The 14,124-nt window shown below is 44.3% G+C and overlaps 2 protein-coding genes across 4 annotated transcripts; one reads left to right on the forward strand and one right to left on the reverse strand.

The window, feature by feature from the left end:
• The first annotated feature begins 1,763 nt into the window (after positions 1-1,763).
• Positions 1,764-8,350, forward strand: LOC119121944 (leucine-rich repeat-containing protein 52-like). Its single transcript, XM_037250052.1, has 3 exons — positions 1,764-2,406; positions 2,492-3,030; positions 6,361-8,350. The coding sequence occupies exons 1-3, from the start codon at positions 2,297-2,299 to the stop codon at positions 6,663-6,665; spliced, it is 954 nt and encodes a 317-aa protein (XP_037105947.1). The 5' UTR covers positions 1,764-2,296; the 3' UTR covers positions 6,666-8,350.
• Positions 3,964-14,100, reverse strand: mmachc (metabolism of cobalamin associated C). Of its 3 annotated transcripts, none has more exons than XM_037250054.1 (6): positions 13,969-14,100; positions 13,638-13,835; positions 13,404-13,556; positions 13,053-13,226; positions 12,820-12,984; positions 3,964-4,465 (listed from the first exon to the last, which is right to left on the reverse strand). In XM_037250054.1, exons 1-6 carry the CDS (start codon positions 14,056-14,058, stop codon positions 4,430-4,432), a joined length of 816 nt encoding a protein of 271 aa, XP_037105949.1. In that variant the 5' UTR covers positions 14,059-14,100; the 3' UTR covers positions 3,964-4,429. The 3 variants fall into 3 exon arrangements, with proteins under 3 accessions (XP_037105949.1, XP_037105948.1, XP_037105950.1); XM_037250053.1 differs by having other exon boundaries at positions 13,053-13,229; XM_037250055.1 differs by lacking the exon at positions 3,964-4,465 and adding an exon at positions 5,169-5,952 and having other exon boundaries at positions 13,053-13,229.
• Positions 14,101-14,124: the final 24 nt, after the last annotated feature.

The following is a 14,124-nucleotide window of genomic DNA, read 5'->3' on the forward strand; positions in this document are numbered from 1 at the left end:
ACTAAATCTCCACTTTGTTTACCTCAAACAAGTCTCTAACAAAAATCTATAGCTGCTCCAAAATTGCTACTGTCCGAGTATTGACTAGAAGAGATGGAAGGTATAACAAAAGGACCAGCAAAGTCACACGACTCACCAGTTTTCTGAAGTTGAGCTGTGATTGGTTGCGACCAGACTGTGATGTCATTTTCAGTCGTGAACAAAATGGCTGCCCCCTGAGATGGATAAAAACAGGATAAATATTGTGCAATTAAGCGTAATATTAATCAGAATGTCGTGACTAGTGGGGACTAGAAAATTTAAGGGTGGACTTCCCCTTTAAGACAAGGAGAGAGTCGTCCAACAAAGTGTCAAACAGTGCCAGGTGTCACATTACTTTTGCCCACACAGATAAGGTCAATTAAGTTACCTCCTGAATTGGATAATGAGCCAACTTTAGACCGAGTAAACAACCACAAGCGCACCCGCGGCTGGAAATCTAATGATGGTAACTGAGGGACGATCTTGCCCTTCGCTTCAATGATATTACCTGTGCAGTGATGGAAGTGGATGTGGTCTGAGAGAACATCGTTACAGCCACGGGAAGGAGGAGTAACCTCCAAGCACATATAAAAAAGATGGAAAAAGTCAGAATGCATGTGATGATATATATTATGGGAAAATACTTCTAATAACAATGAAAGTACAAATCGAAAATCCACAATTAAAAAGACGATTACTAGTCATTTGGTCCTGCTTTCTAAGCATTTTTTATTTTGCCTTGAAGGGTCTGACAGAGGTGACCACCCGTTCCCGTCATTTTAGCTAATGAAGCCAACTAATTCTGATGAATGGCTGCAGCCGTTACAAAATTACCAGGGTGGGAAAGTGTTGGCCGCACATTTTTATTTTCATGGGTTCGTTCACACACAAGTGAGTTTAATGTCACTATAAATACTCATTTTCGCTTTTGGGATGGGGGGGTGGCACATCATGAAAAGCTGTGGAGATTAAAGAGTTGTTTTTATTTCTACTTTGATACTAAACATGAGTCATGAAAAATACAATTGTTTATAAATAGCCAATGAGCCACATGCTGCTTCACCGTTACCGTATAATCATTTCCAATGGTGAAACATTGAACATGGAAAATATTTAAATAAGCAATCAACATCCAACTGAGCCCAATGTTCCACTGACTCCCGCAATTAAATTTAATGAATAAAACCGGCGGCTGCAGTTCGACGTGAATATGCATAATGAAGTCAACACGCCGCAGGGAAGGGGGGGGGGGACAGAAGGGGGGAGGAATTAGCCAGTGGAGCATATGAGACAAAGTCTGTTATATCTGTGTTTGTTATTCAGACGGGCGCTGCTGCCGCCGCCGCCCTTTTGTGGCCCGGTGATGTTTGAGACAGAAAAATCTGAGTGAAAATCATACAGTCATGGAAATGTGAAATAGGAACAGACTTGAGCCAGGAAAACACATACACTAATTAAGAGATTAATTAGTTTTCCACAATGGTGATCCAATTGTAAAATAATTGAGCATTGATAACCACTAAGAACAAAAGTGTTGCTGCCGAAGTCCTGATTAAAAAAAAAAAAAAAAGAGAAGATGGTCACTATTTTAAGTTCAACTACATGTGAGCATTTGGGTGTGAGTTGTGGCCTACAGCAGCTCCCTCTTCTATTGATTCTCAGTTTATATTTTGTGTGTTTGATTCTTTGTGTTGTTCAATAAACGGCCAAAAGCATTATTACGACTGTGTGTGTGTGTGAGAATGAGAGAGAGTCATGTTTCATTTGAGTTTAGACGGTCTCGTGCACTCCAGAATACCTGATTACGTCAGCCCACAATTATCCCTTCTCTCAAACACACACACACACACACACACACTGGTGGTCACGTGACTAGGCGCTCAGTGAGGCAGCTCGGCGCTCAGGAGCATCAGTAGTGCAGCAAGCCAAGCAGTGGGAAGGACACGTCGCGCAGCTTCCGACCTCCTCCGGAGAAGAAGTGCCGCTCAGCAGGAGGGAAAAATACAGCTCAACTCGGACTGGAGGAGTACGCGCAGGTCAACCCTTTGGCTCGGGAAGTGGCGGCTCCGTCATGCACTCGGCGGGGGACAACTTGCACACCGGCATGAGTCACCACATGGGTGATTCAGTAGCTCGGTGGGGCCGCTAAGCTCGCCCATCCGGGTGTCGCCCGTCCGGGACTAAGTAACCAAGAGAGGCTGGATCCCGAGAGGCTGTCCAGGATGAGGAGCGGCGGCGTCCCCGCTCCGTGACGCTCCGGGGTCCGACCCCCGTCATGCGTGTCCCCCGTCAGCCCGGCGCCCAGTCCCTGCGGCTACTGTCCCTCTTGGTCTTCGTGATGGGGGCGGCCCCGTCGCCGGCGCTCACGGCAGGCTGCCCCGACAGGTGGGTGAAAAATTTCAATTTTGCAAAATCCTGGTTTAGTCACATTTCTGATGGCATGTGTCCAACTTTGAAACTTTTTCTGTAGGTGCGTGTGCGACGACCAGTTAGTAGTCCAGTGCGCCGGGCGGGAGCTGACCCGGTTTCCCGACGATCTTCCCCTGGCCACCCGGCAGCTCATCATCTCCAACAACCGCATCGGGGACCTGCCGGCGTTGCAGCTCAACTACCTGTCCGACCTGGTCTACCTGGACTGCAGCAACAACTCCCTGACGGAGATCTCAGAGTCCACCTTTGGCAACCTCCGCAAGCTAGCCTACCTGGACCTGTCCTTCAACATCCTGCTGCAGATCGACGAGCGGACTTTCGGACCCTTGGCGTCCCTGGTCATGCTGCGGCTGACGGACAACCCGGGTCTCGGAGAAATCCACGCCGACGCCTTTGCCGAGAACGTGGCCCTGCAGGTCCTGGACGTGAGCCGGAACAACCTGAGCGCCTTCAACATCAGCTGTCTGATCGGACTGCCGGCCCTCAGGTCTCTGGGACTCAGCGGGAACCCGTGGAGGTGCGACTGCGACACAGAGGACCTCTGCCTTTGGGTCCAGATCGAGAGCTTTAAGTTCCAAGGTGAGGACACTTACTCCAACGTGTGGCCTTCAAGACGATATGGGACATTATTGGTGGAAAAAGTCAGTTAAGGTGTTTTTTATGACCTTTCCCCTGATGAGGTCATTGTGGAGCATCTCCTATTGGCGTGAATATTCATTTGAGGGAAAAGCTTCCGTGTAGCGTCTCCATTCTATTTATTCCTCCCGCGCCTGCAGCGTTACACCCTCTCTCTCGCAGTTGCTCTCGCTAATTGTCAGCGAACGGTCGAGCGACCTGACGCGTTGATTCGGACAAGCGCTCCGCATCCAGACGTGCGCAAAGTCAGTCACTTTTTCAGGGATGTTAGTTCCAGCTTCTGAGGGAAGACGTGGTGGTGTGACAGAATAAACCACGTGGAGCAAAAGAGGGTCAGTACGAGGCCGCCACTCAAATTCATTAAAAAGAATTGCCGTACAGGCGCAGCATATATTATTTAGCACCTTGCACGCATATCCAATTCAGCTGGCCTACTTGTGCAGCAGAGCCAAAACTCAAGATATGGACAAAAGTAATGGGAGATGTTTGGAGATGGAACTCTCCCATGTGAAAGTTACACTCACATATAATCTTTGTTTTTGTTGCATTCTCAATTGTTCACAATTTTGTCTGATCAAATATAAAGTCAAAAATGACTTTTAAAAAAACTCAAACTGGCTACTTTAGAACGCAACAACAAAAAGAAAATTCAAAAATATGATATAAGTTGGAATATACATTTTGCTGCATGTTTTGGCATAATTTATTGAAATCATTTAAATTTGATTTAAATAAAAATATATAAATGATTCATATTTAAAACAATATCTTTAACCCGACCTTTTTTATTTTTTATTTGTTGAGTTCTTCAAACTTTGAAAGGGATCTGACCTGCAGCATAACCCGAGAATCTCACTACATTTGTCCAAGTAGTCGTCAAGAGCGAAACGGGAAGGTGGTTGAGCGAAATAGAGTGAAGAGGGGCTGAAGGGAAATAAATGAAAAGAAAATAAAAAAAGATAAGCGATAACAGCTTTTTGCTGTGAGCCGACCTTCGCTGTGGCTCTACACTTATCCTCTGCCAGAAGATGAAGAGCTGCTGTAGAGGAACTGAAAAAGGAGGACGACGGCATTCTGACTAACGTTCAAGAATGAGAGCGAAGGCGTGAATGTGGAAAAGGTCAACTATTCTTAGGCGCCGCGATGATTGCGTTTAAGCTCCTTGATAGCATCAGCGCACATTTCAAACCCTCCAGCTTTAGATAATCACTTGATTGTGTTGGGGGGTGCATAAAAAGCCTCAGAAGTCAAACAAAAAGTTCAAAACATCACTTTTCTTACTTTCGTTAGCAGTTCAGCCTTGATGGAAGTTTGCTGATTTTGCTGCTTGTCCTAATGAGGGTCATTGATGAGCTGGCTCCAATCCAAGTATCTCAAACTGACAATGCAAGAAAATGCACAAACATTGATTAGGATTCAGTTTCAGAAGCTAATATTCAATATAAAATTGCCAACTAAGGTTAGAGCTAATATTGTAATTAACATTGTAAGGTAACATCAAAGCTAACATTGGAAGCTAATATAAAGTAGTTAACAGTAGCGGGCAACAATACAGCAAACATTGGACACTAACATAAGAAGTTACCGTATTTTCCGGACTATAAGGCGCTAACCCATTTTAAAACTTTGTCCTTATATAAGGCGCACAGGACTATAAGGCGCACCATTAATGCATCATGTCAGATTTTTAATCCAAATCAAATCATTCTCCATTTTATCTTTTTCATTTCAACTTCAGACGCAACAAATTACTTTATAATCACAAAATGCTGATCCATAGTTTTTTTGATTAATGATTCATAGTCTTCAGCGGGCCACTTATGATTTATTTTATGACACAATGCTTCGGGCCAGTTTAAATTTAGGAATTTGGTCCATATATAAGGCGCACTGGACGATAAGGCGCACTGTAGGCTTTTGAGAAAATTGTAGGTGCGCCTTATAGTCCGGAAAATACGGTATATTGAAAGCTAATGGCGAATGCTAACATTCAAGCAAAAATTGGAAACTGAGGTTTGAGCTAATCGTGTAGCTAACATTAAAGGTAATTGGTGAGTAACGTCACAATTAACATTGGTGGCTAACGTTGAAAGCTAGCGTGTATTTACCTCTAAAAAACATAAGCCTGAGTACTTTTGCCACCTCTGATAAACAGACATAATGGGGTCCAGTTTCCTTATCACTTTCTTTTTCACCAAGTGTGTGTGTGTGTTTTTATCCTCACTTCCCATCAGTCAGGCCAGGAAAAGCTGTCAGGAATGTCCTTGACATTTGCACAACTTGTCAGCGCTCTTATCTGTCACACACTAAAGTCCACTTTTAAAACGTCCAGCACTATTATTGGTCTTCCTTTATCGAGGTTGATGGAGCTGATCAAGTTGGAATTAAAATTTTGCAAATAAAGTGTGTGTGTGGGCGCAAGGTGGTATTGATGTGGGCAGTGTTTGATAACCTTGGATCAAACTCATTACATTTGAATTGCTCCTTAAACCTGCATCGAATTCCAATACAGCTGCAGTAAAAGTCCATTAAAGGTTGTCAATTAAGTTTGTTGCGCAACGCTATCATCGCGATTGTTGGGTTTGAATCACGTTAAATAAAAAAAAAATCCATCTTCACGTGAGACGATAGGCGAATTGTAACAACAGAGAGTACTAACATTGTAAATTTCATGTAAGAAGCTCATGCATCAGTGTCAAAGGATGCAAGTGGGCGGGTGACAGAGAAGGATGGGGTTGACGTGACGGGGTCAGGAAGTGTCAGGGAAGTGTTTGGCGAGGAGGAGACAGGAAGAGGAAGCCTGTCGAGATCAAGATCCGTCCTGAGGTAGATTTTTCCTGATCCCTCCATCATTCAGCTAGACACCAAAGAGACAGTGGCCAGATTCTAGTGAGGGGGGAAAAAATACTCTTCACTCTGTGTTGTTTATAAATTATGCTAAGAATTGTTGGACGTAACTCCAAAAAAGTAAAACACAAATTGTGCTCAGCCTCCATCTAATTGTCTTTCCTCTCCTTCGTCCTCTCACGTCATGATTATTTGCAGAGTCAACTGAGCGTGGAGGGGAGGATGGGGCGGGTGATAATGAGGATGTCAATTAGCGTGTCGCTAATGAGAGATGAAGTTAGATGAGATGATAAAAAAAAAAAAATGCTTGCTTGAGTATTCGCTTGCATTTGTCTGCTCCATTGGAGGATGAACGCCACCTTGTGACTTTGTAATCTTTTGACTTATCCTGCTAATTATTATTTTTTTGCTCTTCTTCAATAACAGACGAGGGCCAGACGGTGTGCCACGGCCCGGCCGAGCTAGCGGGTCGGGGTCTGGCCGAGGTGGGCATGCAACTACGGGCGGACTGCCACCAGGGCCTGGGCTACTGGGACTACCTCTTCTTCGTGGCCATCGGCTTCGTCATCTTCTCGGCGGGCACGGTATCGGCGTGGGTGATGGGCGTGCTCATGGTGCTCTACGAGCGCTACAACAAACGCAAGAGCGAGGAGCTGGACAGTGATGACGAGGACGCCAGAGGGGGCAAGCAGGGAAACGGGGACGTGAGCAAGCCTGGCTTGCAGGTCTGACGCCGCCGACGACTCTGAGACCAAAGACTCCATTCGTGGATTCGGGCTGTGTTCGGAATCACTCAAAATCAATTGAAAAATTTGAAAACATCGATTTGGGAGCAGAAGACTGATTCCGAACACAGCCTCTTATTGTTGACTCAACACAAGGACAGAATGTGTGTGTGCGTGTGTGTGTGCAAGCCAAACAATGAACTGTATGCCTTTACCTCATGAATAGGGAATACTTTAAATATTATTGAGAGCAATAACCCCCCCGCCCCGCCCCGCCCCCCTGCACAAACACCATCATCTCCTGTGAACTTAGAACGATTTCCTAATTTATTTTCCAATTGCAGATAACACCTTAAAATATGAAAAGCCATTTGAGCATTTATTTAGTCATTTAAGGTCCATGTAGTAGTACACTACTATATAATGCACTAGTAGAATGAATATATCTTACAAAAATATTTTTCTCCATTACTAGTGCCACATTTTGACCAACTAATGCGCAAACTAATGCCACTTGAGTGACAGAACACACTAGCACATATTGTTTAATATTCTTGATATCCAACATGTTACAAGTGAGACAAAATTGTCAACTTGTTGACAGTATGCTACTAGTACGACTAGTTTGCATTATTTTGCTTCACTAATAACGAGTGTACTACTACATGGACAATTCCACGCCCAAGTCGGATATTAAATAAATGCTTAAACAGCTTACCGTAATGCTGCACTAGTAACACTTTTAAACTCTGATATGTCTTCTTATTTATGCCCAACTTGTACTCGTAGCCTCCCGGATCCTACTGGCAGCACTGAAATGCCCACTAGCAATTTTGCTTCACTAGTAATGTGGTTGTCCTACATGCCAAAGTAGTGCAGAAATACGGTAGTGGGAAAAACTACGTACATTAACGAGGACAGAAAGCGTACTAGTACATTGACCTCGAAGTGGAGGTCAAGGGTATGAAAAAGATGCTCAAAAAAAGCAAACACACACACATAAAATACACCCAACGAACCTCAAACCAAAAATTAACAGACGAATGTAAAACGATAGAAAAACATGTGCAAGCTACCTTTAATGTGTGTGTTTGTGTGTGTGACACGTGGCTATCTCCTGGATGCTAACCTGTGCTGGTGTGGGGGGGAAGTAGATCAGGCTATCGCACGGAGACCACATCAAAGTGATAGAGTGCATCGTTGTGCTTAACGGGATTCTAAGTGACTGGCTTGGCCGACCTCGGCCCATAGGCCTGCTTTTAACGCGCGCGCGCGTGTGTGTGTGTGTGCTTGTGGATGTTTGCGTGTGGAAGTGGGCCAACGCGATCACACCGCATCCCATTGAGTCGCCTCGACGACTGATTCACGACGAGTCCCGTCACGGAGCGAGCTCAGCCTCCAAATAAGTTATTCACCCCCCTTCATCATGATCTCCACCAAGGCCGTTTGGTTGGCAGTGAGCAGGACTATGCAGAAATGTCCTTAAATGATAATTAAGGAACTTATTGGAGCGGTGGGCTGAGGGCAAAGAGCCAAATTGAATGAGTTCTGGCTGGGATCCGGTTGGAAGTGTGTGTGTGTTTGAGTGACACATCTGCTGATGTTGCTTTTTTGGTTCTTTACTTGAGTTTTCTTTCATTTTGTACACCATGTATCATGAGCAATAAAGACTTGACAGATGAGCAGTGGAACAACCAATGCCTTTTCAACACTTTCTTATTGAGACTTGCTACAGCGCCATCTGCTGGGGGCAAGGGCACTGCCCCACTTGACATTTTCACTCAGCTTTTTCTTAGAAAATAGAAAATATTCCAGACACTCAAGATTGACACTCTAGGTATCTGGATACAAAAAGTAATTTTCACCATATTTTGTCTGATATGAGACGAGAGGACTGGGTGCCAAGTGAGGCGAGCGTCCCATCTGAAGCCGGCGTCGACCTCCGCGGATGTCGGCTTCGGCCTCCATTAAACCCGAGCGGGTCGCCTCGTTGCCCTTTACAGTACAAGCGCTCGCGGTAAGCATGCTAGTCCACACTTGAAGAACAAACTGCTCGTGCGGAGCCTGAAGAAGCTGGTTCAGTGAGTGTGTGTTTGTGTTATTGACTTATTGCATTAGACGGTCTTTCATGGGCTTTACGCTCAGGAGCTAACATCCCCCTTAGAGAAATAATGGGATCAGACCAAGCACACACACACACACACACAAAGTGTCATCCTGAGAAATGCTTTCGTGCCTCTGGTCCTTTGTGTTCCCTGCAGTTGATGTGAACTGTCTGTGTCTTTACGGAAAACATCCAAAGCACAGTAGAAGCCATTTTCAAGTCAGGGTTTCAAGTAGGGCAAGGTGGGGTTATGGAGAAAAACAAATAAATAAATAAAATATATATTATAAAATATATAAATGTAATAATAAAAAAATAAAAAATAGAATTATAATAATTATTTATATATATATATATGTATAAAAAATAAAGTACCACCCATGGAATGGCGATAAAATTCATATTAGCACTTCTTGATTAACAAGAGGTGAAGCATCGTCACACAAAAACTCAGAATAGAACGTTTCCCACTTCCTGGAATAGACACGGTCTTCCTCTGAGATTAACAACTCATTACCATCAGACCGCCCCTCCAAGGACTACCCTGACCCCCCCCCCCCACGTCCACCCTACCTTGTGACGCACAAATCCAGCAGAACCCCCCCCGTCTCATCCACGTATCTCGATTTAAACACTTAAGACGACAATTCCCAACCTCAATCTCCTCTTGTTCCCAAACACGGCCTCCTAAGGGGAGGAGGAGCTTCCAGGGACCACCATTAACTTCGAGGTGGTAGCCTAATTGAGGTCTTTTTTTTTTATTCGAATCAAATCACAACATTGGCATTTTACGGTATTTCTGGCACATACATTAAGATTAGCATATGCTGGTGGACTTGTGCAAGATGGATGCGGGCGGCGAGAAGGAAATCAAAATGAGTTGGCAGGAATCCTCAGCGCGGAGGCTGCAAGCTAAGAAGTCATTTGGCTGAAAATCACTCGATACAAAAGAGATGAGAAGGAAAGAGAGGAAAGGATGGAGGGAAAACAATTGCTTCCTGCTCTCCTCCGCAAAGGCTTCCCTCGCTATACCGATATTGTTTTGCTAGTGACATCCAATGACTTTTCTTATGTGGTCCATAGAGCCATCTGAAGTCTCTCTTGTTTTCTTGACAGCATGACGAATGAATGCTGATAAAGATGAAAAATCATCTGTCATCCCTCGCCTCGTGTAAATGGATCCTCTCGATGGAAGTCGTTTATCTAATTTGAGGCCTTGTTTTGTTCCTCGCCTGATAACAGAGATAACTGGTGACTGGAGGCTAAAGTGCTAATGGATTTAGCACGGCCAGATGCATTTGCATGCTGGAGTGACTCGCTTTGTGGAAAGATACTCGTGGAAACTTCGCGGACGCCTACGTCAATAGGGAGCACTTTTCTTTTTTTCATTAAAAAAAAAAAAATCATAAAAGCGGCACTGGCAGAGTTTTCGATTCAAGCATTTGTTGTCATTGTCTTCTTGAAAATATCTGCAACCTTTCCCCACTCAAAAATAAACTTAAATTCAAATTTTTTTTAACAAAAAGAAAAATGTTTTATAAATATAATTAAATATTCTAAATATAAGCCATCTTTTTTCTTATATGGATCAATTTTGAAATGTACTTTTACAATAATGATACAACCACATCTATTTGACCAAATGGCTCAAATCTCAACCCAAATAATTTTAGCGTCAACTTTTTTTTTTTTGGTGGGCTTTTGCTACTAGGCAGGAAAACTGACAAGATAAGAGAAGCGCTATTCTCGATCATATCAAAGTGCTATGTGTGTGTGATTTAAACTGTTGTTGTGGGTGTTTTTGTGTGTTATGTCACATTCAAGTGCTTTTCCAGCTGCGGTCAGCTCAGCCTCTCCACTGGTTTAAAAAAAAAAAAACAAAAAAAAAAATCCCCCTTAAAGGTGTATGCACGTAGGCGTAATGTTTTGTCAATATTCCAACCTCAACTATGAGTGAGCATTTCCATGTGTGTGCGTAGCTATGTGCACACGCATGCACGCAGAGTGGCCTGGCCTAAAGCGATCCCTATTTGAAATGCTAATTTGCTTCCCTTCCCGCAGGTACTTCCAGAGTGTGCGTTGAAGCTAAATGGCTCATCCGAGCGGGTCATCGTGAGCTGTAATGAATTCACGTGTTCTCACATTACGCTGGGTGCGCAAAGAAAACGCTACCTCAATGTTTCAGGCTGTATCAAAATTGCATTGTTAGCGTCTGTAAAATGGCACCAAAAAAAAGGACAAAAGTATGCAAATCCCAAAACCTCCATGCATAATAATTTGGAAGTGAATCTTGAAAAAGATAAACTGGATTATGCAAGAGCAACGTCATTTTGTCTGCCCTTTGATGGGATTATTTGTTTGTTTGTTTTTATAACAGGAATGTCAAGGTTGCCAGGTGAATGTTTTTGCGCCGCCGTCCCCGCGGAGGAATAACAAGCGTAATCCTATTTCCATATCAGCGCTAAACATTCGCAGACTGGCTTCGCAGACGCGACGACCGATTCGTCATACTTTGCCTGTGCCGCCAGCGTCTTGTTGTTGCGAACAATCGGCAAGCAGCAAGGGATTACTGTGTGACGGATAAATGCAGCGAGGTGCTGCTGTTTTGGTTAGCAACAGAGTTTAAATGGGCTCAGCAGCTAGCGAGATAAAAGGAAGGCAGTTTTCCCTCTTTGGATGAACTATAATTTTGATAGTTGGAATCGTGTCTCGTGTGAGGAGTAACAACCCATAAATTCTGCCCAGCAACAAGTGAGCAAGCAAACTTGCCACGAGAATACGTCATCGCTTAGTGCCCTTGTATTTTTTTTTCCCAAACAAAACCGCCACCGGTGCTCGCCCCCTCCCTTTCTGCGCTGACCCCTTCCAACCCCCTACCGCGTTTGTCCTTAGCCGACCACCCGCCACCCTTTTCACATTCACAGACATCTTCGCAGACCGGCCAGGCAAACGACGGCGAGATTTGGATGCCAGAGGCCAGGCTAATTATGCTAATCCAATGAGACTGATAAGAAGGAGAATCTGCACGGAAGCATTGCAGACAAATGGATGAAATACACTCACTAGACACCTCATTAGGTACACCTGTATGCTGTGTCCAAAGGGTTATAATATTGACAATAATTTTTACAAATAATCCCTTTTTCACCCTTATATTGATTCAGACGTGTTTTTAAATTGTATGTACAGTATATTTATTAGACATTGAATACATTTGTCACACGGATACTGTATATTACAAACAAGCCATTAAAATAAACACTATGAAAATGACCAGATAGCGTTGCTACGCGAGCTGGCCTTTGCCCGCACTCCCCGTGAACTGACTGACTGAGGCCCGTGGGCGGCCGGCGCCGGCGCTTCACTCAACCACAACTCATCAAAGCGCCACTCTGCAGCTCTTTCTCTGCCTCTGCTCGCTGCTCTTTTCATCCGCACGCCCGAATCGGACTCACGGCAGCTGCGGCGTTGCTTTTGTTTGTTTGTTTGTTTGAGAAATTTAAATGCTGAAACTCTCAAACTTGTGGAATGAAAACACATTAGATTTATATCTACTTTCTGTGCAAATATTTTTTTCCTGCATATCTGATTCGACTAGGAATAACACACACAGCATAGCATATGAGCTAAAAGTGAAAGAGATGGAGGTGGTAGGATTGAGGCGATGCCGTATCAGTGGGAGTATAATTAACTCTGCTGGAGAGCTGATTCAGTACAGATAGTTTTAAATGGCTCGGGCGGGAGAATGGGCTCAGGTGAGAAGCTCATTACAGATAAGGTCAGAGTAGAAACACCATCAAGGTGCAAATGTGTCATGAAATAATGTTATAAAAAGATCATCCGAACAGTTCGTTCAAGGAATGGACTGACTAGAGAGCGCTACAACACTGACACCTAGCGGCTGAATCATGAAAACCCTTTTTTTGGTAAAAATGCTTACTATTACTCCCCAAATAAATTTAAAAAAAACACCTTCAATGACAAACTGTTTTTTGCAAAGATCTATTGATCTTAATAAATAAAGCTATCTCCAAAATGTCAGCCGTGTCCATTCACCTGAGCGTGATCCTCCGGGCTGTGAGAGCGAGTGTCATCCAACTCTGGCAGGAGACCCCAACTCCTGAGGAGAGCAGGTCGCTGGGCAGGCGGCGTGGCGAAGTAGTCCTTCTGTTTCTGCGAGTAAGTCTGCGAAGGAGTGATGATGTTCCTGTAGCTCCAATCCTAGGGCGTAAAACAGCGTGATGACGGGAACGTGACGCGTGGAATGTTTCATTTAGGCTTTGTGCTACCTGCCACCGCAAGTTGAAATCCTCCAGCAACTGAATCCTGTCCTCCCTGGAGGGCACGCAGTCTGGAGGGGCAGGCTGGAGCTCCTCTGGGTCCATTTTAACGTCTTGGAACACCAGCAGAGCTCGGATGGCGAACCAGCCTCCCAATTTGGGATGCACGCACACACCGAACATCTTCTAATGGCAAATTCATGGAATGAAAAGTCAAACGAAGGTTACGCGCATGTTAGAATATTTTTAGGGTTCAATATTTTAGACAAAAAATATTTCATTGCAATTTTTTTTTTGCAATTTCAAAGTCAGGTTAAAATAATAGTTCCAAAGCTAAATCTAAAAACTGATTAGGAATACTTTGTTAGCCCAGGGTTGGTCGCTGACGTCGGACTGCTGGTAGTAGAAAGCCGCTCCTGACACGTGTGCGGCGGTCTGCGCTAAGAATTTGGGCTTTCTGCTGGGCAGCAGCTCGTAGTCGTAACTCACATCCACCTTCTGTCTGGGAAAGTTCTGTAGATGACACAAAAGGGAGGAATCAATTAGGGTTAAAGACAATTAATTATTCCCAAATGTGATATGAATATCACAAACCTGAGTGAGAGCAGAGGTGACACAATGTTTAACACACTGGTCAATGGGGTCAGAAAGCCCTTGGCATCCTTTCTCCTCCATGAAGGGAAGGAAGGCTTGCTCGAACATGGCGGGAGTGCTGAGGAGCACCACGGCCAAGCTGTCATTCGGGTACGGCAGCTGAAGCTTGGTGGGCAGCACGGAGTTGTACCAACCTACCTGAAAATATAGAGCACAGGTGTCATGAGGAAGCTACACTAGGGACAACAGTTTCTGCTAGTTTCTGCAATTAACGTGGCCTTTGGGGTGATAAGGTTCAGAAAATAAAATTCAGAAGTTGGAGCATAAATACCTTCAAGGTGTACACTTCAAATCCGAGTTTGAGCAGACTGTCCTCGAGTAACTTTTTGACATTTTCCACGTTAACGGCAGAGGCCGCCATTTTAACGTGACATCATCTCCGCGTGGCATTGTGGGATATTGTGTTCGCTTCCCCTGATGAGGACAC

This window comes from Syngnathus acus, chromosome 4 (assembly GCF_901709675.1).
Source record: "Syngnathus acus chromosome 4, fSynAcu1.2, whole genome shotgun sequence".
NCBI lineage: Eukaryota > Metazoa > Chordata > Actinopteri > Syngnathiformes > Syngnathidae > Syngnathus > Syngnathus acus.

Bases quoted from the DNA above. Each gene is read 5' to 3' on its own strand.
- LOC119121944 (XM_037250052.1), top strand. From the start codon at position 2,297: ATGCGTGTCCCCCGTCAGCCCGGCGCCCAGTCCCTGCGGCTACTGTCC. The intron at 2,407-2,491 runs GTGGGTGAAAAA...CTTTTTCTGTAG, and splicing joins ACGGCAGGCTGCCCCGACAG to GTGCGTGTGCGACGACCAGT. The intron at 3,031-6,360 runs GTGAGGACACTT...CTTCAATAACAG, and splicing joins CGAGAGCTTTAAGTTCCAAG to ACGAGGGCCAGACGGTGTGC.
- mmachc (XM_037250053.1), bottom strand. From the start codon at position 14,058: ATGGCGGCCTCTGCCGTTAACGTGGAAAATGTCAAAAAGTTACTCGAG. The intron at 12,985-13,052 runs GTAGCACAAAGC...TTTACGCCCTAG, and splicing joins ATTTCAACTTGCGGTGGCAG to GATTGGAGCTACAGGAACAT. The intron at 4,466-12,819 runs GTGAATGGACAC...TTGCATTGTCAG, and splicing joins GCCCGGAGGATCACGCTCAG to TTTGAGATACTTGGATTGGA.